At 35.3% G+C, this 25,117-nt stretch overlaps 1 protein-coding gene across 1 annotated transcript; it reads left to right on the top strand.

The window, feature by feature from the left end:
- Window positions 1–279: 279 nt before the first annotated feature.
- On the top strand, window positions 280–1,273 carry LOC127135120 (uncharacterized). The gene has a single exon (XM_051061923.1). The coding sequence runs from the start codon at window positions 405–407 to the stop codon at window positions 924–926; it is 522 nt and encodes a 173-aa protein (XP_050917880.1). The 5' UTR covers window positions 280–404; the 3' UTR covers window positions 927–1,273.
- The last annotated feature ends 23,844 nt before the right edge of the window (window positions 1,274–25,117 follow it).

Here is a 25,117-nt window from a genome sequence, read left to right on the forward strand (position 1 = left end):
TTAAATTAATAGTGTCAACATCTTCATTCATCTCAGAGACATGTTGGCTGAAAAAGTGTCTCATATCATCCAATCAAACTTGTTTTAGAAAAGTCTTACAAAAATATCCATTAAATATACAGTTGCCAGTTCTTTCAAAAAACACAAGTGGGAGACCCTCATTATTTTCATTTAGTTTGTTACTTATTGACTTAGCAACACATGCACCTTTCTCACAGTTAGGTGTCATGTTTCATCAGCATTTGAAATATGAAACAAGCTTTCTGGTTTTAATTGAATTTCAAAAGCCACATGTCAACTTGACTATAAAATTAAAAATGTCAAACCCTACTTGCCACACACACTCACATGCATCATGCATAAATAAGACCTAGAATCTACTTCACACACAAATTGAGAGAACAATGGGTGTTTGTTATTCTTGCAATACATCCTCAATATTTAAAAACATCATAAGAGTAGTTCATCTCGATGGTTTTGTGGAAGATTTTCATCAACCAATTTCAGCAAGCCAAGTTATTGGAAATCTACCAAAACACTTTGTTTGTACTTCAATTCAGCTTCTTTCATCATCCTACAAACCATTGAAACGAGATACTAGTCAACTTCAACCTGGTCAACTCTATTTCATGCTACCATACTCAGTACTCCAAGCTGATGTGTCTCCGGTTGATTTGGCTTGCTTAGCAAAGAAGCTCACAGCCAAAGGCAAAAACAAACCATATGATTACAGTAAGTCTCCAACAGTTATTCCTTTACTTTCAAGGAGTCCTTGTAGAGTTGGAATGGAAGAGAAAGTTATGATGAATGGAGGAAGAAGCCCTTGTAGAATGCAGTCATGGAAACCTATCTTGGAAACTATTGCAGAGAAATCACTCAACAGGAGAACTGAATCAGATTTGCAAGACATTGTTATCAATGTTTAGATGACATGTATGTCTGTAACGATTATGTATCTGGTGTTCTTTGTGAAGTAGTAGGAAATTTCTTCCTCAAAAGTCTAACCGTTCTCACTATTATTGCACCATAAAAAAGTTGTAGGGATCTTATTTGAAAAGTCATGCTCGCAAGGTCTTCATTTTTTCATTAAAATTAAAGACTAAAGTAGACTTTCGATAGTCAAACTATATAGTTATCATAAATTATGAGGTGGTAAATTAACTGATAAAAGTTTGACTTTGTAATTTCAAGAAACATAGTTCAGATCTCAAGCAAACATAAACTTGGTTGACTTTTAAGAGAAATTTGATAGACTAAAAGTGATTTTGTTTAATTTGAGATATCTACTTCAACATCTTACCTAAAGATTTATATTTTTTACTATTAATAAAAAGGTATTTCATATATAAAAAGTTGTAATTACAATATTAAATTAGATCTAATAAAAAAATTTATTAGGTCTCCTACTAATATTATAATTTATTATTTATAGTCTAATATTAACAACACTGTGAATGAATATCAATCATTATAAATTTAAGTTGATTGAACTGTTGTTTTGGTAAATCATTTGTTGACACACATGTGCCACCTAACTCTCATAATGAATGTAGATAGCAATTATCAATCATTATCCAACTTTTTTTTTATAAAATGTCAATCAATCTCAATTTATTTTCTTGTGTCATGTAAAATAGGGTTATCTATAATACTAATAGCCAATTTATTATCATAAAACAACTTCATGGAGCCTTCAAGATGTATCTTCAAGTCTTCTAACACTTGTTTCATTAACAAAAATTCAAAAACTTCTTGCGTCATAACTCTAAATTATGTTTCAATGCTTGATCAAGAAATTACACTTTATTTCTTAGTTCTTCACGCTACTAGGTCCATATACAAGAAGGTAAAATATTCTGAAGTAGATCTTACATCTCTTAATAAACCTATATAATCAACATCAATGTAAGTTGTCATAGTTAAACTTCCACATCTTTTAAACAAGAGATATCTCTCTAAATTGGTTTTGAGACACTATAGAACACATTTTATAGTTTGCAAGTGTCTCTCCCTTGAATCATGCATAAATTGACTTATCACACTAAATACATATGTCAAATGTGACCTAATACATTGCAATTGCAAGTAAATCAACTTCTCTACTATTCTCTAGTACTCACCCTTGTCAACTTTGGCTACTTCCTCATCAAGGCTTATCTTATGATTATGGCCAATGGATGACTTTGCATCCAAGTTCCCATGTATCCTACAAAATATCAAGCACATATTTTCTATGTTCTATGAGAGCACTACTATAAATAATATACTTCATGACAACGATTTTACCTAACGTATTGAAAAATCGAGGTATAATTCTTGGATGCACCCCGTTTCTTTTTTTAAAAAATACAATTAATTTCGTCGGTTAAATTGAAATTTGAGGGATAAACCTATTCAGTGTACATGCTTCGAATTCCATCGGTCCCATTTTATGTTTTTATCTCATTAAAAGTTGTCACTTCTTGAATATTTTATTTTTAATCTAAAAGTACACCATATTTCACCTCGTTTTTCTTTCTAACTGAGGTGAATATATATATATATATATATATATATATATATATATATATATATATATATATATATATATATATATATATATATATATATATATATATATATATATATATATATATATATATATATATATATATATAACTTTAGCTTGTAGCATTCAGTTTCACTTGTCTAAACAACATAGACAAAACCCTAACGAAGAGCCCTTTACAAAAGAGACTTAAATAACAAGAACCATAAACACATATCATCTTCAATACGAAAATGTTATGCGTTTGGTGCTCTCGTTTCTTCTTCAGAAATTCAAATCATCTTTTTTTACTTCTTTTTCAGAGATCTGTTACGTTAAGCAACACTATTAGTATTGTTGTTGTTGTGGTGGTGGTGGTGGTGGTGGTGAGATCCGAAACCTAGAGGTTTTTGTGTTATGTTTGTTGTTGTTATTGCTGTTTTTTTTTTCAATATTGTTGTTATTTTTGTTGAGACCCTAAACCCTATAGGTTGTTTATTGACGTTGTTGTTATTGATATTGTTGTTGATACTGTTGATTGTTTTTTATTTTGTTGTTTGATGTAAGTTGTTGTTTTTTAGTTTAGTTTATTAAATCGATATGTTGTATTTTAGCTCTTGTTATAGTGTTTGAGTAGAGATTAATATTGATATTTAGATTATGTTTTTTATTTATTATTATTTGTGCTGCTCTCATCTTGTTTTGTCGAGTTGAATTTATTATATCTAATATCGATTATTTATTTCACTAACCTCTATTTGAAGATATAACCAAGTGAATTGTTTAATTTGAGATATCTACTTCAACGTCTTAGCTAAAGGTTGATATTTTCTACTATTGATAAAAAAATGTATTTCATATATAAAAAATTGTAACTATAATATTAAAATAAGTTTAATAAAATTTGTATTAGGTCTCATACTACTATTACAATTTGATATTTATAGTCTAATATTTACAACACTCTCTTTTAAGATAGTGAATGGATATGAATCATTACAAACTTGCAAGTAGAAGTTGATTGAATCGTTGTTTTGGTAAACCATTTGTTAACACACATATTCCATCTAATTCTCGTAATGAATATAGGTGGCAATTATCAATCCATTATCCAACTTTTTTTAAATAAAATGTCAATCAATCTCAATGTATTTTCTCATGTCATGCGAAAAAGGATTATGTATAATACTAATAGTCAATTTATTATCGCAAAACAACTTCATGGAGCCTTCATGATGTATGCTCAAGTCTTCTAACACTTGTTTCATACACACAAGTTCAAAAGCTTCTTTTGTCATAACTCTAAATTATGTTTCAACACTTGATCAAGAAATTACACTTTGTTTCTTAGTTCTTCACGCTACAAGGTCCATATATAAGAAGGTAAAATATCCTGAAGTAGATATTATATCTCTTAATGAACCTGCATAATCAACATCAATGTAAGTTGTATAGTTAAACTTCCACATCTTTTAAACAAGAGACCTCTCTCTAAATTGGCTTTGAGACACTGTAGAACACGTTTTATAGTTTGCAAGTGTCTCTCCCTTGAATCATGCATAAATTAGCTTATCACCACTAAATACATATGCCAAACTTGGCCTAGTATGTTGCAAGTAAATCAACTTTCCCACTATTCTTTAATACTCACCCTTGTTAACCTTGGCAATTTCCTCATCAAGGCTTATCTTATGATTCTGGATTATGGATGACTTTGCATCCAAGTTCCCATGTATCCTAAAAAAGATCAAGCGCATATTTTCTATGAGAACAAATTACAAATAATACATTTCATGACAACGATTTCACCTCACGTATTGAAAAATCAAGGTATGGTTCCTGCACGCATCCTGTTTTTTTTTATAAATAGATATAATTAATTTCGTCGATTAAATTGGAAACAGAGGCGTAAACCTATGTTGTGTACATGCTCCGAATCCCATCAGCCTCATTTTATATTTTTATCTAATTAAAACTGGCATCATCTTGAATATTTTATTTTTGATCTAAAAGTACACCACATTTCACCTCGGTTTTCTTTCCAACCGAGGTGAATATGTTTCTCTGATATATATATATATATATATATATATATATATATATATATATATATATATATATATATATATATATATATATATATATATATATATATATATATATATATATATATATATATATATATATATATATATATATAGCTTTAGCTTGTAGCAATCAGTTTCACTTATCTAAACAACACAAATAAAACCTAACGAAGAGCCTTTTACAAAAGAGCCCTAAACAACGAGAGTCATAAACACACATCATCTTCAATATAAATATGTTATGTGTTTGATGCTCTCGTTTCTTCTTTAGAGATCCAAATCATTTTCTTTTACTTCTTCTTCAGAGATCTGGTACATCAAAATATCACTACTAATATTGTTATCATATTATTATTGTTGTGGTGGTGGTGGTGGTGGTGTTGAGATCTGAAACCCTAGAGGTTTTCTTGTTGTTTTTGTTGTTGTTATTGATATTATTTTTGTCAATGTTATTGTTCTTGTTGTTGTGACCCTAAATCCTAGAGGTTGTTTGTTAACGTTATTGTTCTTGATATTGTTGTTGATTATTTTTGTGTGTGTTGTTGTTTAATGTAAGTTGTTGTTTTTGAGTTGAGTTTATCAAATCTATATGTTGTATTTTATTTGTTGTTAGTGTGTCTGAGTAGAGATTGATATTGGTATTTGATCAGTCACCATTTATAGTAAGTTTTCATTACTGATCCGACTCAAAACAGAGACATTTGACACACTGTGCATGCATTTAAGGTACAATTCGAGTAGTTTTACTTCCATTATGTCATTTACGCATTTTTAATCTTTATTATATTTTATTTTGTTTATTTTGATTTTATGCGTGGAATAGCTGTGTTTTTGTCAGACGGATCTAGGTAGAAGAACCGGAGAACTCAGAACACGACAGTGCGAGAGTCCGGTATGAAAAAGAGCAGAAAATCCCAATACAGGAGGCCTGACACGGCCACCAGTATCAGCTGACACGGGCCGTGTCAGGGAAAGGGAGACAGAGGAAGAAAACAGTAGGCTGACACGGCCACCCGTGTTAGGCATGCCAGGGGCGTGTCAGGATAACCAGTAGGCTGACACGGCCACCCGTGTCAGCTGACACAGGCCGTGTCAGCCCAAGCCCAATATTTCCAATTTTTCCGGGCTTTTCATTCTTCGGGCTTTGTGGAGACATCTTTGGACCAGTCCAACTGCTGCTGGGAACTTTCACTATAAAAAGAGGTCTTCTACCAAAGGAAAAATCATCCCGGAGTACAACAAACCACAGTATTATGAAGCAATCAAGTATTACAGAGATCAAGGCATTTGGAGAGCTGAAGAGATTCATGAGCGGGAGCGATTGAAGATCAAAGTCATCCAATTACTTGTAATGTGTAATTTTTATCTTGCATTGGTTTTAAACAATATGAGTAGCTAAACCCCACAATGCTAGGGGGTGTCCCTGATTTAGAATTATAATGAATTTGAGTTTACATTTGCATTTATAATATTTTATTTACGGTAACCTTTTGATGTGTTTATTGCTTCCTCTTTCGGACCAATCGAGATTGATCTATGGTTATCACCTAGGCTGGACCGCCAGCGATAAGGTTTTCATCAGGTTACTCTGCAATAGATATCACCTAGGACTAGGGATACCCTGTATGAACCAGAACATTCTTGATATTATACAGCTTAACTTCACACTCATTGGCTATGGACATAGGAATGAGGGTAGATTGATTAAATGTTTTCTCACCAAGGACTTGGGAGAAAATACCCTTGAGAACTGGTAGTAAGTGATATTTGTTGATGCAATAGTAACTCAGAGTAATTACAAGGATAAATCATACACCTTCCCTGGCATTGTTCCTTTTTCTCCAGAAACCCCTATTTTCTTATTGCTTTACTATTTTCTTTTTACACTCAAAAAACCCAAATTAATACTTTTTGTTTAATTGAATGATAATTTAAACTCAATACTACGTGCAGTCATTGAGATCGACATTCGGGGATTTTCCCCATTATTACTATAACAGGCAAAATAGTACACTTGCTATTTTCCCGATCAAGTTTTTGGCGTCGTTGCCGGGGACTGCCAAAAATATAGAGTTTAAATTTTATTTCAATTAAAATTTTGTTGCTTTGCAATAAAATTATATTTCTGTCATTTATATTATACTAACCAGTGTATGCGAGGAAAACCCTCAGCTGAAATTCTTTTTGACGCAGAGATCGAGAGAACCCTTCACAAAAGACGCAGAGAACAAAGAGTGGATTCTACAGAAGAAAGTACCTCAGATCAACCAGAAGTCAAGGAACCAATGGTTGAAGTTCCTCCAGTCCCAGCTCCTCCAATCCCACCTCCTCCACCTCCGGAGAGACTCCTAGGTGATTATGGAGGTGCAAACGCACTGGGTGGTCGACTGACCATAATTAACCAACCGGTGAATGTGACAAATTTTCAACTGCATCCTAGCATGATCAATCAATTGGAAAGGAAACCTTTCACCGGAAAGGTTAATGAAGATGCTAACAAACACCTGCAGAGATTTCTAACCATGAGCACCACCTTGAAAGTTGATGGTCACACTGATGAAGCAAAAAAATTATGAATGTTCCCGTTCACTTTAGCTGAAGATGCGGAAGAATGGTTCTATTCTCTCCCTGCCGGTAGTATCCCTTCCTGGGAGGAGATGAAAACTGCATTCTTAAATGAGTATTTTCCAGCATCAGTATTCCTGAGAAAAAGGTATGAAATTCTGAATTTCAAACAGAAGGATGGTGAATCATTGGGAGACACTTACAAAAGATTCAAAAGGATCTTAGTTGCGTGCCCCACTCATAATATGGATCAGACAGAACAAATGCAGATGTTCATTAATGGTCTGAAAATAAAGACAAAGCAGTTGATTGATACAGCAGCCGATGACTCAACAAATTTCTCAACAGCCACTGGTATCAAGAGGATTATTGAAGCAATAGCTGCGAATGAGCATCTAGAGCTATATGACAGGTATACCAGTAAACCAGATGGGGTGATTGATCTAAAATTGGAGACAAATAAAATCCGTCTGGAAGACACTGTTGCTGCCAAAATAGACAAAAAGCTGAAAGCTATGAATATAGGTATCCAACAGATAGCACAAGTTCAACCAGTTTAGGAGAGCACTTGTGAAATCTGTAATGGACCTCACCACACTGTCTATTGTTTTGCAACTCCCCAACAAATTGAAGAGATCAAATTCTTAAAGCAGAATAATCCCTACTCTAACACTTACAACCCAGGTTGGAAGAATCATCCAAACTTCTCCTGGAAAGATCAGAGAGGAAATGTTCCGCAACAGGGTACAGGGCAATATCAGACTCAGTATCAGCAACATCAACAACAACAGGCACCTAAGAAGGCAGACTGGGAGATTGCCATTGAAAACCTGGCAGCTCAAAATAGGCAATTTGAAGAAGAGACTAGAAACAATCAGAAAAACATCACCGCCTCCCTATAGAATCTTGAAGTCCAACTAGGGTAGATAGCACAGCAACTAGCAAGTTCTCGAACACCAGGTTCCCTTCCAAGTGAAACAGTTCAAAATCCGAGAGGTCAGGAGAATGTTAACACTGTCGCGACAACAGAGAAAAAGGTTGCTAAAAAGAAAAAAATTATATCACCGAGCGAGCCGGCTAAAGAAGAAACTACAAAAGGAATTAAACCGGTGATTAAGTTGCCCTACCCTCAGAGAATGACAAAGAAGGAACCCAGTGAGTCAGACTTGGAGAAATTCATGACAATGTTTAAAAAGATTGAGGGTCATATGGCCTTGTTTGAATCACTTGAAAGGATGCCCATGTACAAGAAATTCGTGGAAAAGGTAATGGCTGAAAAGAAACCAACCACTGAAGAACAGGTATCCGGTAAGGAACAATATAATACAAACTCCCTGGAGAAGAACCTTCCTAACAAACAAAAGGACCCAGGAACTGTCACAGTACCATGCACAATCAAAGAAAGAACCTTCAAAAAGGTACTGATAGATTCGGGAGCTAGTGTGAATCTGATGCCCTTATCGATCTATCACAGGCTAGGTATTAAAAATATCAGTGATATAAAGACCAATCTGAAGTTTGCGGATCACTCAAGAAAAGGTGCACATGGTATAACTGAAGATGTACTGGTCACAATAGCGGACTTGACCTTCCTAGTCGATTTTGTAATCCTAGACATACCTGAAGACAATGAGGCACCCATCATTCTGGGCCGACCTTTCATGAAGATAAGCCGATGCAAGCTCGACATGGATGAATGCACGTTGACCTTTAAAGTTCACAACAAGGAAATAATAGTGAATGCTATTGAAGACCAGGAGATGGAGGAAGATACAAAATCTCAGCATCAAGTGGGCCTAATCAGGACATTGAATACTATCAAAGTCTCACCACTGCCAGTAACCACCCTGAACAGAATGATTCCTAACACCGAAAGGAAGGTCAAAAAGGAATCGTGGCACAAAGGAGTCCACCCTGAGAAAAGAGACAACGTCCGAGTTTCAGACAAGAGATGCAACAAAGTTGTGAACCTGAAATACCCCCCATGATAGGGGAAGTGAACCGTCGAGCCATGCGACGTTAAACGAAGCGCTTCGTGGGAGGCAACCCACGCTTTTTATTTCTAAGCATTTTTTTTATGTCTGTAGGTATACAAGAGTCCCACAAGGAGGAGCCATAGGAACCAGCGATCGACCTGACAAGAAAACCTAAAAACGGCCAAAAGGACAGCCTGACACGGTCACCCGTGTCATTTGACACGGGCCTTGTCATAACAGGAAAATTTGGAAAGGATAGCTGGAAAAACAGTGGCCTGACACGGGCTGTGTCAGGAGCACTGTAAGAAACATGAATTTGAGGATGAAAAACAGTGGCCTGACACGGCCCGTGTCAGGACCACTGTAAAAGAAGTGAAAAAATGGTTAAACCAGTAGCCTGACACGGTCACCCGTGTCAGGCGTGCGAATTTTTTGAAATTTTTTTGAAAATTTGAAATTTTTGTGGGGCCCACCCACTTAAACCATTCTTAACCACTCTTTTCTCCTTAATCACTCATCATTATCAGATTTTTCACCACTTACCAATACTCTCTCTCATACTTTGCATCTTCTTCTCCCACTCTCTCACAAACTCCATTAAAATACACTCACCTCACCACACAAAACCCCACATGCAACCAAGCTCCACTCACCTATAGCCCAAACACCCTTCACAAGTATTTCTCACCTCGTCGTCCCGGTCTCAACCACGGTTTTAGACTTTTCTAACTCGAAAGTTCAGAATTTTACTATTTTTGCAGGTCCAAAATGTCCTCGAACAGAATCCTTACTGGAAAGCAACAACGTGCAGAGATGGAAAAGTCCCGGAAGCGCCCGAGCCGGAATCCTAATCCCCAAAATATTGTGTTTGACAACCCGGAGCAAGAGAGATGTTACCAAATTCACCGGAAACGCAAGCTCACGCCGACCCAGTATATGTGTGAAAAGACTCTGACTGATCTAGGGCTGAAAATTGAGGTAGACCGCATGTTCCACGTCTTGGGCATGCTTGAGTTTATGAGTTTGGAGGCGTCGACCTACGAGCGCATTACTCTCGAGTTTCTCAGCACCTTGGAGTTTCAGCTCGAAAAACGGTGGGTTAACACAACTAGGTATTATTTCGGTACTCTACGCTTCCGGTTGTTTAACAATTACCATGAACTGTCTGTTGAGGAGTTAACTGCTATACTCCGCCTCCCGCTGAACGGACCCGGAGCGGTCCCAGACGGGTTTTCTCCCAAGGATTTATGGATCACCATAACTGGGAGGATGGATTACTCCTCCAAAGGTGCAAAAGCATCGGGCATCCAGAATCCCTATTTCAGGTACGCCCAAAAAGGTCTAGCCTACACATTGTTTGGTAGAGGCGACAGCACCGGAGTAGCTACTCAGAGAGAGCTATTCTTCATGTACTCGATGGCTCAGAACAAGACCATCAATGTAGCTGCCTTTGCAGCAGACTACCTGGGGAGAGTCAGCCGAGCAAACTCCGGCGGCATTTCCGTGGGAGGTATGATCACCCAGATTGCATTGTATTTCGGGTATCAGGCTGTTTTACTCGAGGACACACCAATCGCAGGTGACCAATTTGTAGATGACCAGGAAAAAGGACGAGAAGAAGAATATCCTCAAGCACCGCCTGAGCAGTTTGTTCCACAACCTCAGGAACCCACCCAACAGGCGGAAGGTTCCTCATCTTGGTCAACTGACCAATGAGGCTGGATACAGACCGAAATAAGTGACTTGAGGGCTAAACAGCAAAGGCAAGGCATCGAGCAAGCCCGTCAGGGAGCGATGTTGGATGACATGAGCATCATGATGCGACAGTTGATGTTGCATTTCCCGCAACCGCCTCCTTAGTAGGACTCTGTAAGTTCCCTCCTCCGCGCTTGTTCGCAAACATTGTGGACAATGTTGGGTTCAGGTGTGGGGGAGATTTTATGTCTTTCATTTGCAATTTGTTTGTGTTATTTTTACTTTTTTATTGAATTTGTTTGTTGAATGTACATTATGCTGCAAGTGTGTGTGTCAAGTCTGTGTTGACAGGTTGGAAAAGTAATGATCATAAGTGAGAAGTGGATGAAAGATCACACCACTCACCATGGCTTGTTGTGAAGGATCTCCCCAGAAAGTGACACTGCTGAAAGTAAAGATAGGACACAACGTACACAGCTTAATCGACACAAGTATCCTGGACACTCCGAAGTAAGAAAGTAATTGCACCAAATTAAGAAGCACTGTGGATCCTGTCAAAGCTGAACCAAACCAAGTGAGTCAGAAAAGGCCAAACACATTAATCATTATGAGCGTCATTCAGGTTTGTCTTTATCACTCTTAATTTGCGTAGACTCTCTGGGACTGTCACTGCATGATCCACACACTGAGGCACGTTGTTTGTAATTAACCCCGAGCCTTTCTAGCCATCCCGCATTATTATATCCTTCGTTAACCCCATTTGAGCCTATATCCATTTTTTGTTTAAAACACCATGAATGTAACCATTGGCCAAAAACACTTCCTCACCCTGCTCAGAGTCGTGAGAATATATTCCAATTGTGTTGAAAAGCTAAGTTTGGGGTAAAAAACCCCAAAAGCTCTCAAAGCCCTAGAAGATGCAAAAACAATAGAAAAAGAAAAAGTGATGAATCGAGAAAAAGAAAGAAAAATAAAAATCAAATACTCGATGATTCCAAAGAAAGAAGCACGGAAAAGGGTAATCGGTAAAAATTCAAGAAATAAGAAAAGAAAACCGAGGAAATAAAAGAAGCCAACACAAAATGTAACATCGACTATGAGCCAAAATCCCCTTATTGTCCTTTTTTTGTGTGAACCCATACCCTAACCCAAGCCAAGCTACAACCTTAAAGACCTCAAAAGTGTGTGTGTTATGTGTAGGTGATGAGAAAAGAGAGACTATTCAAACTTGTGAGTGATATTGCATACTTTGAATTATGAGTGTAAACAGTTAACCCCGAGAGAATTGGCGAGCATGTGAAATAAGCTGACAGGTGAAACGGTGCTTTAAAGTGGAAGTTTGAATGATGACTTACGAAGATGGGTAGGACTTGTGGAAGAAAAGGGGAAGACGTTTGCGAATGATCTCAGCAGTGGTGGAAAGCATAAAGAATTCTGGGGAGTGATACCGAAACATTACTTGGGACAAGCAATAAGCTAAGTTTGGGGTTTTGATCAGTCACCATTTATAGTAAGTTTTCATTACTGATCCGACTTAAAACAGAGACATTTGACACACTATGCACGCATTTAAGGTACAATTCGAGTAGTTTTACTTTCGTTATGTCATTTACGCATTTTTAATCTTTATTATGTTTTATTTTGTTTATTTTGATTTTATGCGTGGAATAGCTATGTTTTTGTCAGACAGATCCAGGTAGAAGAACCGGAGAACTCAGAACACGACAGTGCGAGAGTCCGGTATGAAAAAGAGCAGAAAATCCCAGTACAGGAGGCCTGACACGGGCCGTGTCAGGGAAAAGGAGACAGAGGAAGAAAACAGTAGCCTGACACGGCCACCCGTGTCAGCTGACACGGGCCGTGTCAGGCAGAACTTCACCCCGTGTTAGGCATGCCAGGGGCGTGCCAGGATAACCAGTAGGCTGACACGGCCACCCGTGTCAGCTGACACGGGCCGTGTCAGCCCAAGCCCAATATTTCCAATTTTTCCGGGCTTTTCATTCTTCGGGCTTTGTGGAGACATCTTTGGACCTGTCCAACTGCTGCTGGGAACTTTCACTATAAAAAGAGGTCTTCTACCAAAGGAAAAATCATCCTGGAGTACAGCAAACCACAGTATTGTGAAGCAATCAAGTATTACAGAGATCAAGGCATTTGGAGAGCTGAAGAGATTCATGAGCGGGAGCGATTGAAGATCAAAGTCATCCAATTACTTGTAATGTGTAATTTTTATCTTGCATTGGTTTTAAACAATATGAGTAGCTAAACCCCCCAATGCTAGGGGGTGTCCTTGATTTAGAGTTGTAATGAATTTGAGTTTACATTTGCATTTATAATATTTTATTTACGGTAACCTTTTGATGTGTTTATTGCTTTCTCTTTCGTACCAATCGAGATTGATCTATGGTTATCACCTAGGCTGGACCGCCAGTGATAAGGTTTTTATCAGGTTACTCTGCAGTAGATATCACCTAGGACTAGGGATACCCTGTATGAACCAGAGCATTCTTGATATTATACAGCTTAACTTCACACTCATTGGCTATGGACATAGGAATGAGGGTAGATTGATTAAAGGTTTTCTCACCAAGGACTTGGGAGAAAATACCCTTGAGAACTGGTAGTAAGTGATATTTGTTGATGCAATAGTAACTCAGTGTAATTACAAGGATAAATCATACACCTTCCCTGGCATTGCTCCTTTTTCTCCAGAAACCCCTATTTTCTTATTACTTTATTATTTTCTTTTTACACTCAAAAAACCCAAATTAATACTTTTTGTTTAATTGAATGATAATTTAAACTCAATACTACGTGCAGTCCTTGAGATCGACATTCGGGGATTTTCCCCATTATTACTATAACAGGCAAAATAGTACACTTGCTATTTTCCCGATCAGTATTGAGATTATGTTTTTTATGATTCTTTGTGCAACTCTCATCTTGTTCCGTCGAGTTGAATTTATTATATCTAATGTCGATTGTATGTTTCACTAATCTCTCTTAGAATATATAACCTATTAAACTGATTTTGGAAATAATCATATAAAAAATTATGTTCCATCAGAAACTTATCTCACACCGATTAATGATTTTCTAGCATTCTATAACTCATCATTCATCTCGCGTTGTTTTATCGTTAAAATCTCTCAAATACTTCTAGTTTTCGTTCAACTTTCTTCCATATTTGTTCATTTTTCAAAGCATCAAATTTTATGCTTTCAAAACTGAAATAGTAGAAAAGTAAGTGTTGAATAAAGAACTTGAAATATTTGAGAGATTTTAACCATAAAACAACGTGAAATGAATGATGAGTTGTAGGATGCTTCAAAATCACTCATCAATGTAAGTTGTTCTTCAAATATAACAAAATTGTTCATATAATTATTTTCCTAACCAATTTTGAAAAGTTATATGTTTAATATAGGGTTTAGTGAAATAAGCAATCCACATTAGATTTAATAAACTCAAAATTGTTTTATCCCTCAATTTAATAAGATAACCGGGGTGAAAATATGGTATATCTGTCGGTGAAATGACAAAACTGAGACGACATGTGTTTTCGCCATTTCAAAATTCCAAAAAGGTCTCCATGGGGATCGGACCCATGACCTTTAAAAAAACATGTCCGTCGGTTTTTTTAAAATCGAGAGGTAAAATATGCATTTTTCATGACACTGTTCGTTACCTCGCTTATTTAACTGAGGTTAAATACATTTCACGTCGAGGTTAAATATCTTTTTTTGTAGCAGTGGAGATAAAGATGTATTATTTTGAGTAAATTCTACTAATAATTTTTTTATCGTAAATTCTACAAATAATTTTTTTAAGTGGTTGCCTATCAATCAAATCACACTACTACAATAATCACTTTTACCCATGGTTGGGAGAAAGATTTTACCAAGATTGGAGGTTCGTGGTAATGAAAGGTGTGATAGTAAGTGTCTTTTTTTCCACCACAGGCTAGTAGTCGTTGTAAAAACAGTATAACACATAACATTTCACCACGATTGTAAGTTTCAACCGTAGTGAAAAGTGAAATGGTCATGGTTTCGATACTCAATGATAGCATTTTGGAATTTTAATTGATGCATAATTCCATTTCACCACAGTTGTATCTTCTAACCGGTGTTATATAAACATTTAAGTTTATTATAACTTATGTGGAATGCTTATTTCACTAATCGGTCACTAAACATATAACCTTTCAATTTAATTTAAAAAATATAATATGATAAATTAAGTTATATTTTAAGAATAACATACACTGATCAATATTTTTTCAAACTTTATGTAATTCATTATCCATATCTCGCTCTTTAACAATTAGAATTTGATTCAATGCTTCTAATTCTTCAATCAATACTTACTTTTCTACTAGTTCGTTCTACAAAGGTACAAATTTGTTAAGAAATTTTGATTCATCATCATCATCATAATTAACACGACGATGATGATGGATCGGAATTTCTTAACAAATTTGATGTTTTGCATAATAAAGTAGTAGAAAAGGAAGTGTTGATTGAAGAAATAGAAGTATCGAATCAAATTCTAATTATTAAAGAGCGAGATATAAATAATGGGTTGCAGAAAATCAAAAAATATTGATTAGTGTAAGTTGCTCTTAAAATATAACTTCATTTTTTAGATTATTATTTTATAATTCAATTTGAAAAAATATATATTCAGTGAGGGGTTGGTAAAACACTCGATTCACATACTATATAGTAAACTTTATTATATCTTTTATGACTTTATTATGCTCTAGACATGTTGGATTGAACGAAATGAAAGTTTCACAAGGAATAACATTCTCAACAACAACATAGGACAACAAATAAAACAACAATAACACAATATTTTACTTATATCAACAAAAAATAACAATATAACTCAACAAAAACAACAACAACATTACTAACAAAAACCATAATAATAACACAAATATTTTACTTATCTCAACAAAAACAACAACATAACTTAACAAAAACATCAACATTAAAAAAACATTTTATTTGTATCAACAAAAAAAAATAACTCAACAATAACAACAACATAACTGACAAAAACCCACAGCAATAACACAAACTTTTTACTTATCTCAACATAACTCAACAAATACATCGACATTAACACAAACATTTTACTTGTATAAAAAACAACAACATACTCAATAAAAACAACAATATAACTAACAAAAGTCACAATAATAACAAATAGTTTTTACTTATCACAATAAAAACAACAATATAACTCAACAAAAACATCAATAATATCTTAAACATTTTACTTGTATAAACAAAAACAACAAGATAACTCAACAAAAATAACAACATAACTTATAAAAGTTACAACAATAACATAAACTTTTTACTTATATCAACAAAAACAAAAACATAAAATATTTAATCTCATCTTACCAACAATAACAATAATAACTCCAAACCTTTTATCACATCAACATAAACAACAAAATAACTCAACAAAAATAACAACATACAACCTAAAGGGTTTAGTGTCTTAACAACAACAAAAATAAAAAATCCTAAAGAACAAATAGATTGAACAATATCCACAACAACAATAACATAACTCATAACATGAATGGTAGAAATATTTTGCGTAAATGAAAGGTGAAGAGGAAGTCAAAGAAATAAGTTTTGTATTTCCTTCTTAAAAGTTTCGTGTCACATTTCCTTGGTATATATGAGTTGGAGAAGATATATTGGAGTTTTATGAAGAAATGGTGTACAGACGTTTAAATAGATTGGGATAAGGTGTGAGAGGTTATTGTTTCACTTATGGAGCAAGGGCGCAATTATGTTCATAAGGGAAAAAAGTATTGCTTGTATAGGTAACACTTTTTACCACTATTGAAAGAAGCAATCGTGTTGCAACGTCTCTTATTAACATGCTTTTAGAGTTTTACACCACAATTGTTACTTTATATTGTCGTGAAAAATAGTTTTATTATAATTTTAAATTAGAAAATTAAGGGAGCACGCTCTTTTTATAACAAAAAAACACAAAATTGTTGGTCTTGAACTCGAAGTGTGCCACTCCTTCAACTTTCACCATGTTGTTAGTTTGGACAGTGGGGAAAATGATTTAAAGATTAAAAATGTGTCTAAATGAATAGATATTACTTTGGTAAAATAAATGATCGAAGTAAGAATCTGATACGAAATGTATAATTTGTAATTCTGTCATCCCCTGAAACAATAATATCATCAATATAAATAAAAAGTATAGTTAGTTTTCCTCCTTGTGAAAGTTTGAAGAAAAAAGTGTGTTCTCCTTGACTTTTCTTATAGCCGAAGCACATAACGAACTTTGAATCTTCCAACCATGCCCGACTTTATTGCTTTAATCCATATAAGACCTTCTTCAATCAACACACATTGTTGGTTATACCAGTAAGACCAAAGGTGGAATCTCCATGTAAACCTCCTTGTCTAAGTCTCTAAGTAAGAAAGCATGTTTACATCAAATTCATGTAGTTCCCAGCAAGAGTGAGCAACAAGAGATAATAATATATGAAAAACATTCATCTTTCCAACTAAATTAAAAGTCTCCTCATAATCAATGTCATATGTCCGAGTATATCCTATAGCCTGGCCTTGTAACGGTCAAGAGAGACATCTTCCTAGTATTTCACAGTATAAATCCACTTGCAACCGATTGCTTCTTACCTCTTTTTTTTCAATAATTTTCCAAGTCCATTTTTTTCAAGTCATTCAATTTTCTCATTCATATATTGAATCTAGTTTTAATTTTCCAATGCTTCTAGAATAGATGATGGAATTCTCAGAGCCAATAGGTGTAATAAAACTCTGATATTATGGAGATAGTTTCTTAAAAGAGACAAATTTAGAAATATGATATTTATATGTAGAGGTACATGATTTTTTTATCCATTATCAAAGAAATAGGCAAATCGTTTGGATTATTATCACATGTATCATAAATATGAGAATCGCCGATAAAATAATCTTTTGTAGTACATACCTTTAGTTCAAGTGGTTGAAATTGTTTCTAGAACGAGTCAGGTTTATTTCTTCTATAATATACTAGAGTTGGTGTGATAGGCACTAATTCCTACAAACCTGGAGATATTGGAGGGCGAACAGTTATAGACTCTGGTATATAGTTAGCTTCATGGATATGTGCTCTAAGGAGGCTAGGACCAAGGGTAAGTAACTTGGACTTAAACTTTAGGTCATTTATGTTCTCCCACTAAGACTGAAAACAAGTGAAATATGACACATTTTCATGAAAAATGACATCTTTAGAGAGAAAATTCTCGACTAAGATGATGATAACATTTGCACCATCTTTTTTTAGGTGCATAATCCAAAAATATACACTTGACAACGCGAGGATTCAACTTGTTGAGATATTATTTATGAACATGGACAAATGCGACGCAGCCAAACACATGATACTCAAGATTCTTCAATATGGAACAAAGGGAAAGCGTGAGAGCATAAATTGAGCAGGACTTACATTACCTAATACTCAAGATTGGACTCGATTAATTAGATAGGTAACACCAAGAACTGTCTCTCCCTAAAAAGTGTTGGTAACAAACATTTGAAATAGGTGAGGTCGAGCAACTTCAAGTAAGTGTCAATTCATTATTTGAGAAGCCACATTTTGCTGAGGGGTGTCGACACATGTGAATTCATGGATAATACCATGTTTACAAATGAAGTTGGAAAATGCATGATTAACATATTATTTACCATTGTCTAATCGAATTCTTTTTTTGTAAACTTCCCAAAATTTGTTTTTACTATATTATAAAATTGGATAAATAATTATGGTACTTTTGATTCAGTATCCATACAAAAAATCCAACTTACTCAAGTACAGTCATCAATAAATGAGACAAACCATTTGCACCAAAAATAGTAGAGGTAGGGGGAGACCTCCAAATATTATAATGAATAGTATTAAATAGTTAAGAAATTTTATTTAAAAAATAAGGAAAAAAATATAATTGTGTTTTGCTAACTAACAAACATCACACTTAAAAGACTCAACAGACTGCTATAAAAACAAAGATTGAAACATATACTTAATTATATGAAATGGAGGATGTCCAAGATGCTTCAGTAGGAGTCAAATTTGTGAGGTAAAAACGGAAGACCCTGACTGGAGACCAGAGGACAACACCTTTTAATAATCTGGATCGTCAAAGGAGTAGTATAACACATCATTTTCTTTAGAAATTCCAATCGTTTCCCCAATGGTAAGGTTTTGAAAAACACAATGAGAATAGCCTACTTCGACTCCTAAGAAATACTTGAGTTGCCCAAGGTCTTTCATCGTAAATTCTACTAGCAATTTTTTTAAGTGGTTGCCTTTCAATCAAATCACACTACGATAAAAATCACATTTAACCACGGTTGGGAGAAGGATTTTACCAAGCTTGAAGGTCCATGGTAATGAAGGGTGTGATAGTAAGTGTCTTTTTTTCCACCACAGGCTAGTAATCGTGGTAAAAACTATATAACACATAATATTCCACCACGATTGTAAGTTTTAACCGTAGTGAAAAGTGAAATGGTCATGGTTTTGATACCAAACGATATCATTTTGGTATTTTAATTGATGCATAACTACATTTCACCACAGTTGTAGCTTCTAATCGAGGGTATATAAACATTTGAGTTTATTATAACTTATGTGGAATGTTTGTTTCACCAACTGGTCACTAAACATATAACTTTTCAATTTAATTTAGAAAATAATAATATGATAAATTAAGTTATATTTTAAGAACAACTTACAATAATCAATGTATTTTTTAACCTTTTGCAAATCACTATCCATATCTCGCTCTTTAACAAGTAGAATTATGTTCAATGCTTCTATTTATTCAATCAATGCTTCCTTCTCTACTAGTTCATTCCGCAAAGAATAAAATTTGTTAGGAATTTTTTATTCATCATCATCATCATAATTAACATGATGATGACGGATCGGAATTTCTCAACAAATTTGATGTTTTGCATAATGAACTAGTAGAAAAGGAAGTGTTGATTGAAAGACTAGAAGTGTTGAACCAAGTTTTAATTGTTAAAGAGCTAGATATAGATAATGAGTTGCAGAAAACTCCAAAAATATCAATTCCTGTAAGTTGTTCTTAAAATATAAATTAATTTTTGATATTATTATTTTTTAATTCAATTTGATAAATTATATATTTAGTGAGGGGTTGGTAAAACACTCAATCCACATATGATATAATAAACCTCATTTTATCTTTTATCACTTTATTATGCACTAGACATGTTGGGTTGAATGAAATGAAAGTTGCACAAGGAATAACATTCTCAACAACAACATAGGACAAGAAAAAAGCATCAGTAATGTTAGCAGAATAGCAGAAAGTGGAATTGGAAAATTCTGTATTCCATATTTCGTGTCTATACAAGAATACAATTTTGGGATTTATACAATTCAGTATTAGCTTACTTAGGTATGTAAATCTCCTATAATAAAGCTATAATAAATCTATAATAAAACTGTAATCTCCTATAATTAATCTATATCAAATAATATCCCTATAATATCTCTTAACACCCTCCCTCAAACTCTAGTTGGTATGGTGGATGCCAACTGGAGTTTGCTTAATAAATCTTTGAAGCGCATCGGATTATGAGTTTTGGTGAAGGTATCAGCCGGTTGGTCCATAGAAGGAATAGAAATCAACTGTATGGTGCCATTAGTAACATGATGGCGTACAAGGTGACAATCAATTTCAATGTGTTTTGTGCGCTCATGAAAAACATCATTATGGGAAATCTGGATAGCACTTCTATTATCAGAATGAAGCATAGTAGCAGAAGATTGTGTAATGCCCATATCGTTTAACAACCATCGTAACCAAAGTAACTCAGCAGTAGCATCAGCAAGAGCGCGATATTTAGATTCTGTGCTTGATCGGGCAACAACTGTTTGCTTTTTGCTATGCCGGGAAAGAAGAGAATTTCCTAAGAAGAAACAATACCCTGTTGTTGAGCGACGATCAGTAGGGTCATCTGCCCAATCTGCATCAGAGTATCCAGATAGGACCAAGGATGAATTAGCAGAGAAGCGTAAACCATGAAAAATAGTACCTTTAACATAGCGAATGATACGTAGAACTGCAGAGAAATGAGATGACCGAGGGGCAGCCATAAATCGACTGACTTTATGGACAGCATATGCAATATCAGGGCGAGTGACAGTTAGGTAAACAAGACTATCAACAAGTTGTCGATACAAGGTGGCATCTTCAAGAGGAGTGTCGTCAAGTGGTGTGAGTTTGGAGTTGACTTCCAATGGTGTCAATTCAGTCTTGCAGTCTGTGATTCCTGCTCGAGAAAGCAAGTCAGAAGCATATTTAGCCTGGGAAAGATAATAGCCTTCTGAGTCTTGGGAAACTTCAGGCCCCAAAAAATAACTAAGGGAACCAAGGTCTTTCATTTTGAAATGTTGACTGAGATATTGTTGTAAAGCTGAGATTCCAGTCCTGTCATCTCCGGTTATGATCATATCATCTACATAAAGAAGCAGAATTACAATACCACTATCACTTCTTCGAGTGAATAAAGCAGAGTCATGTGGACTAGAGAGAAAACCAAATTGTGTTAGAGTAGAACTAAACTTGGCAAACCAGGCTCTAGGAGCTTGTTTCAACCCATATAAGGCTTTTTGAAGTTTACAGACCTTATGGGGAGAATGATATCCTGGAGGAGGGTGCATATATACTTCCTCTGTCAAATCACCGTGAAGGAAGGCATTTTTGACATCCATCTGAAAAAGCTTCCATTTACGAACTGCAGCAATGACCAAGAGGCTACGAACAGATGTTATTCGAGCTATCGGAGCAAATGTCTCTTCATAGTCTATACCATACTCTTGAGTGTACCCTTTGGCTACTAGGCGAGCTTTATAACGTTCTACAGTTCCATCAGAGCGAGTTTTAATTTTGTAGATCCATTTGCATCCAATAGGAATCTTATCTGCAGGAAGATCAACTAATTCCCAAGTATTTGTCTTTTCTAATGCTTTAATTTCTTCAGCCATAGCTTGCTGCCAAATGGGGTTAGTACTGGCCTCTCGATAAGAAGAAGGCTCATGAAGAGTTTTAATAGCAGAGTAACAATGGTAATCATTAAGATGAGTAGGTGGATTACTTAAATCCGGAACAGGTTCAGTAGGAGCAGGTGAGGGCGGACGAGTATTGAGCTCAACATATGGAACAAGTTCATTAGGAGCAGGTGAGGGAAGAGGAGTATTGAGGTCATTAGAGTTATCTTCATTAGAACTTGGAAACAACTCAACTGAGGGATCAGTGAAATAAAATGAGTCAGTGTCAAGGGAATGATGAAATGTAGAAAGAGAGGAGAACATTGTGTTTTCCCAAAAGGTAACATGACGTGAGATGCGTAATCTGTTAGAGATTGGATCCCAACAGCGATATCCTTTGTGTTCTGTGCCATAGCCAAGAAAGCAACACAAGCGAGCACGTGGTTGTAATTTTGTGTGCTCATGAGGCTGCAAGAGAACAAAACAGACACATCCAAAAGGTTTAAGAATGGAATATTCAGGAGACTTACCAAATAGTTTTTCAAAAGGAGATAAGTTTTGAAGATTTATGGTGGGAAGCCGATTAATTGTATAGACAACATTAAAAGTTGCTTCCCCCCAAAAAAAATCTGAACACGAGGCTGAGAGGAGAAGAGCACGAACTGAGTCAAGGATGTGGCGGTGTTTTCGTTCAGCCCGACCATTTTGTTGGGAGGTGTGAGGGCATGAACGTTGAACCACGGTGCCTTGCTGACTGAGAAACTGAAGCAATGAAGGTTCACGGTATTCCATCGCATTGTCTGTGCGAAGAATCTTAATAGTACAAGAAAATTGTGTTTTAACCATACGATCAAAAGAAATATAAGTTTGAGGTAATTCAGAGCGATTTTTCAAAAAATATATCCATGTAAAACGAGAAAAATCGTCAATAAACAATACAAAATAACGAAAACCATTTATTGAAGAAACAGGAGAAGGCCCCCAAATATCTGAATGAATTAAATCAAAAGGACTATCTGAAATAGAGACACTACGATTAAATAATAATGCAGGTTGTTTTGCAAGTTTACAATGTAAACAATCAAAAGACTCAAACTTTGTGGATCCTAATAACCCACGAGATATTAGAGGTTGAATTTTGCTTGCTGAGGCGTGACCAAGTCGAAGATGCCATTGATGAATTGGAGAATTCATAGTAGCAGCAGAGATATGATCTTTAGGAAGGTGAAGAGATTGTAGCTCAAATAACCGACCCACCCTGCGACTCGTCCCAATGATCTGCTTCGTTTGTGGATCCTGTACCTGAACACCAGAGGGGGAAAAATAAACATTCAGTCCTTGTTCACACAATTGACCGATGGAAATAAGATTGAGTTTCAAGTTAGGAATGTAATATGTGTCAGGAAGGGTGAGATTTAAGGTGGATACATGACCGGTATGAGTTATGTTCATTGTATTGCCACTGGCTGTGTGGATTGGTGGTAGAGATGAAACAAGTGTCGCAACAGGTAATAATTTAATATCAGTGGTCATATGATTACTACATGCAGAATCAAAAAACCAACGAGAATTACCGGAAGTAGCAGACATGGCAGTAGAGGTATTGGAAGACATAACCTGTTTGATTAAAGCTTCAATATCACTCATAGTAATGGTTGTCGAACCTTCAGTGGCAGCAGCAGAGATGGAGGAAGATCCAGACTTTGGAACATTCTTGGATTTGGTGAAGCCACGATTTTGTTTTGGAGGTCGCGTGGGACAATGTTCAAGAATGTGACCGATACCATGGCAGTACCTACACTCTATAGTAGGACAGTTAGCAAATATATGACCTGTGCGATTGCAATTCTTACATGGATGATGATTCGATTTCTGATGTGAGAATCGAGTAGTTGCAAGAGCAGCATCTATTTGAGGAGTTTTGTCTAGGTTCAGACGTGTTTCTTCAAAAATGATTTCTTGAATGGCAGTGTCCAATGATGGAAGCGGATTTCGATGTAGCAGTGAGGCTCGTACGGCTTCATATTCGGGCCAAAGAGCCATAAGGACTTGAATGAGATGAAGGTGGTCTTTACTGATTTTGGCCAAAGATATTTGGTGCCAAATTGGTTGGATTTGAGCAAGAAATTCAGTCACTGATTGACCAGGTTCTTGCTTGGTATTGTGAAGTGTGGTCCATAACTGATAATAATTTGTAAGTCCAGTTGTTTGATAGCGGTTTTTCAAGAATTCCCAAATTTCTTTTGCAGAATCGTAGTTATTAAATTGAATGTGAATAGACGGTACAGACGTGTTGCGCAGCCACGTGATGATCTGATGATTTTTACTATCCCAATCTTCAAGGCGGTCCGCAAATTTTGTAGCAGGTTCATCTTCGTCTTGAGTTGGCTTGACGACATCGTCGGTGACTATGCGCCAAAGCTTGCGTCCGATCAGAAAACTCTTCATTCCTTGGACCCAGAGATTGTAGTTTGGTCCGGTCAAGGTTGTTGTAATGGGTTTAAGAATATCAGTTTTCTCCATGATGCAGAGATGAACAGATGAACAAGATAATGGAGGACTGAGTTTGTACAGATCTGCAAGTAGATATACTGATGTTGCAGAAAAGAGAGAAAAAAAAATTATTTTAGGGATCGATGACCTATGCTCTGTATACCATGTTAGCAGAATAGCAGAAAATGGAATTGGAAAATTCTGTATTCCATATTTCGCGTCTTTACAAGAATACAATTTTGGGATTTATACAATTCAGTATTAGCTTACTTAGGTATGTAAATCTCCTTTAATAAAGCTATAATAAATCTATAATAAAACTCTAATCTCCTATAATTAATCTATATCAAATAACATCCCTATGATATCTCTTAACAAGTAACACAATTTTTTTACTCATATCAACAAAAAAAAACAATATAACTCAACTAAAACAACAACATTACTAACTAAAACCATAATAATAATAATAACACAAATATTTTACTTATCTCAATAAAAAACGACAACATAACTCAACAAAAACATAAATATTAACAAAAACATTTTACTTGTATCAACAAAAACAACAACATGACTCAACAATAACAACAACATAATTGATAAAAATCCACAACAATAACACAAACTTTTTAATTATCTCAACAAAAATAACAATATAACTCAACAAGCACATCAACATTAACACAAAC

The sequence above is a fragment of the Lathyrus oleraceus genome, chromosome 4, assembly GCF_024323335.1.
Source record: "Lathyrus oleraceus cultivar Zhongwan6 chromosome 4, CAAS_Psat_ZW6_1.0, whole genome shotgun sequence".
NCBI lineage: Eukaryota > Viridiplantae > Streptophyta > Magnoliopsida > Fabales > Fabaceae > Lathyrus > Lathyrus oleraceus.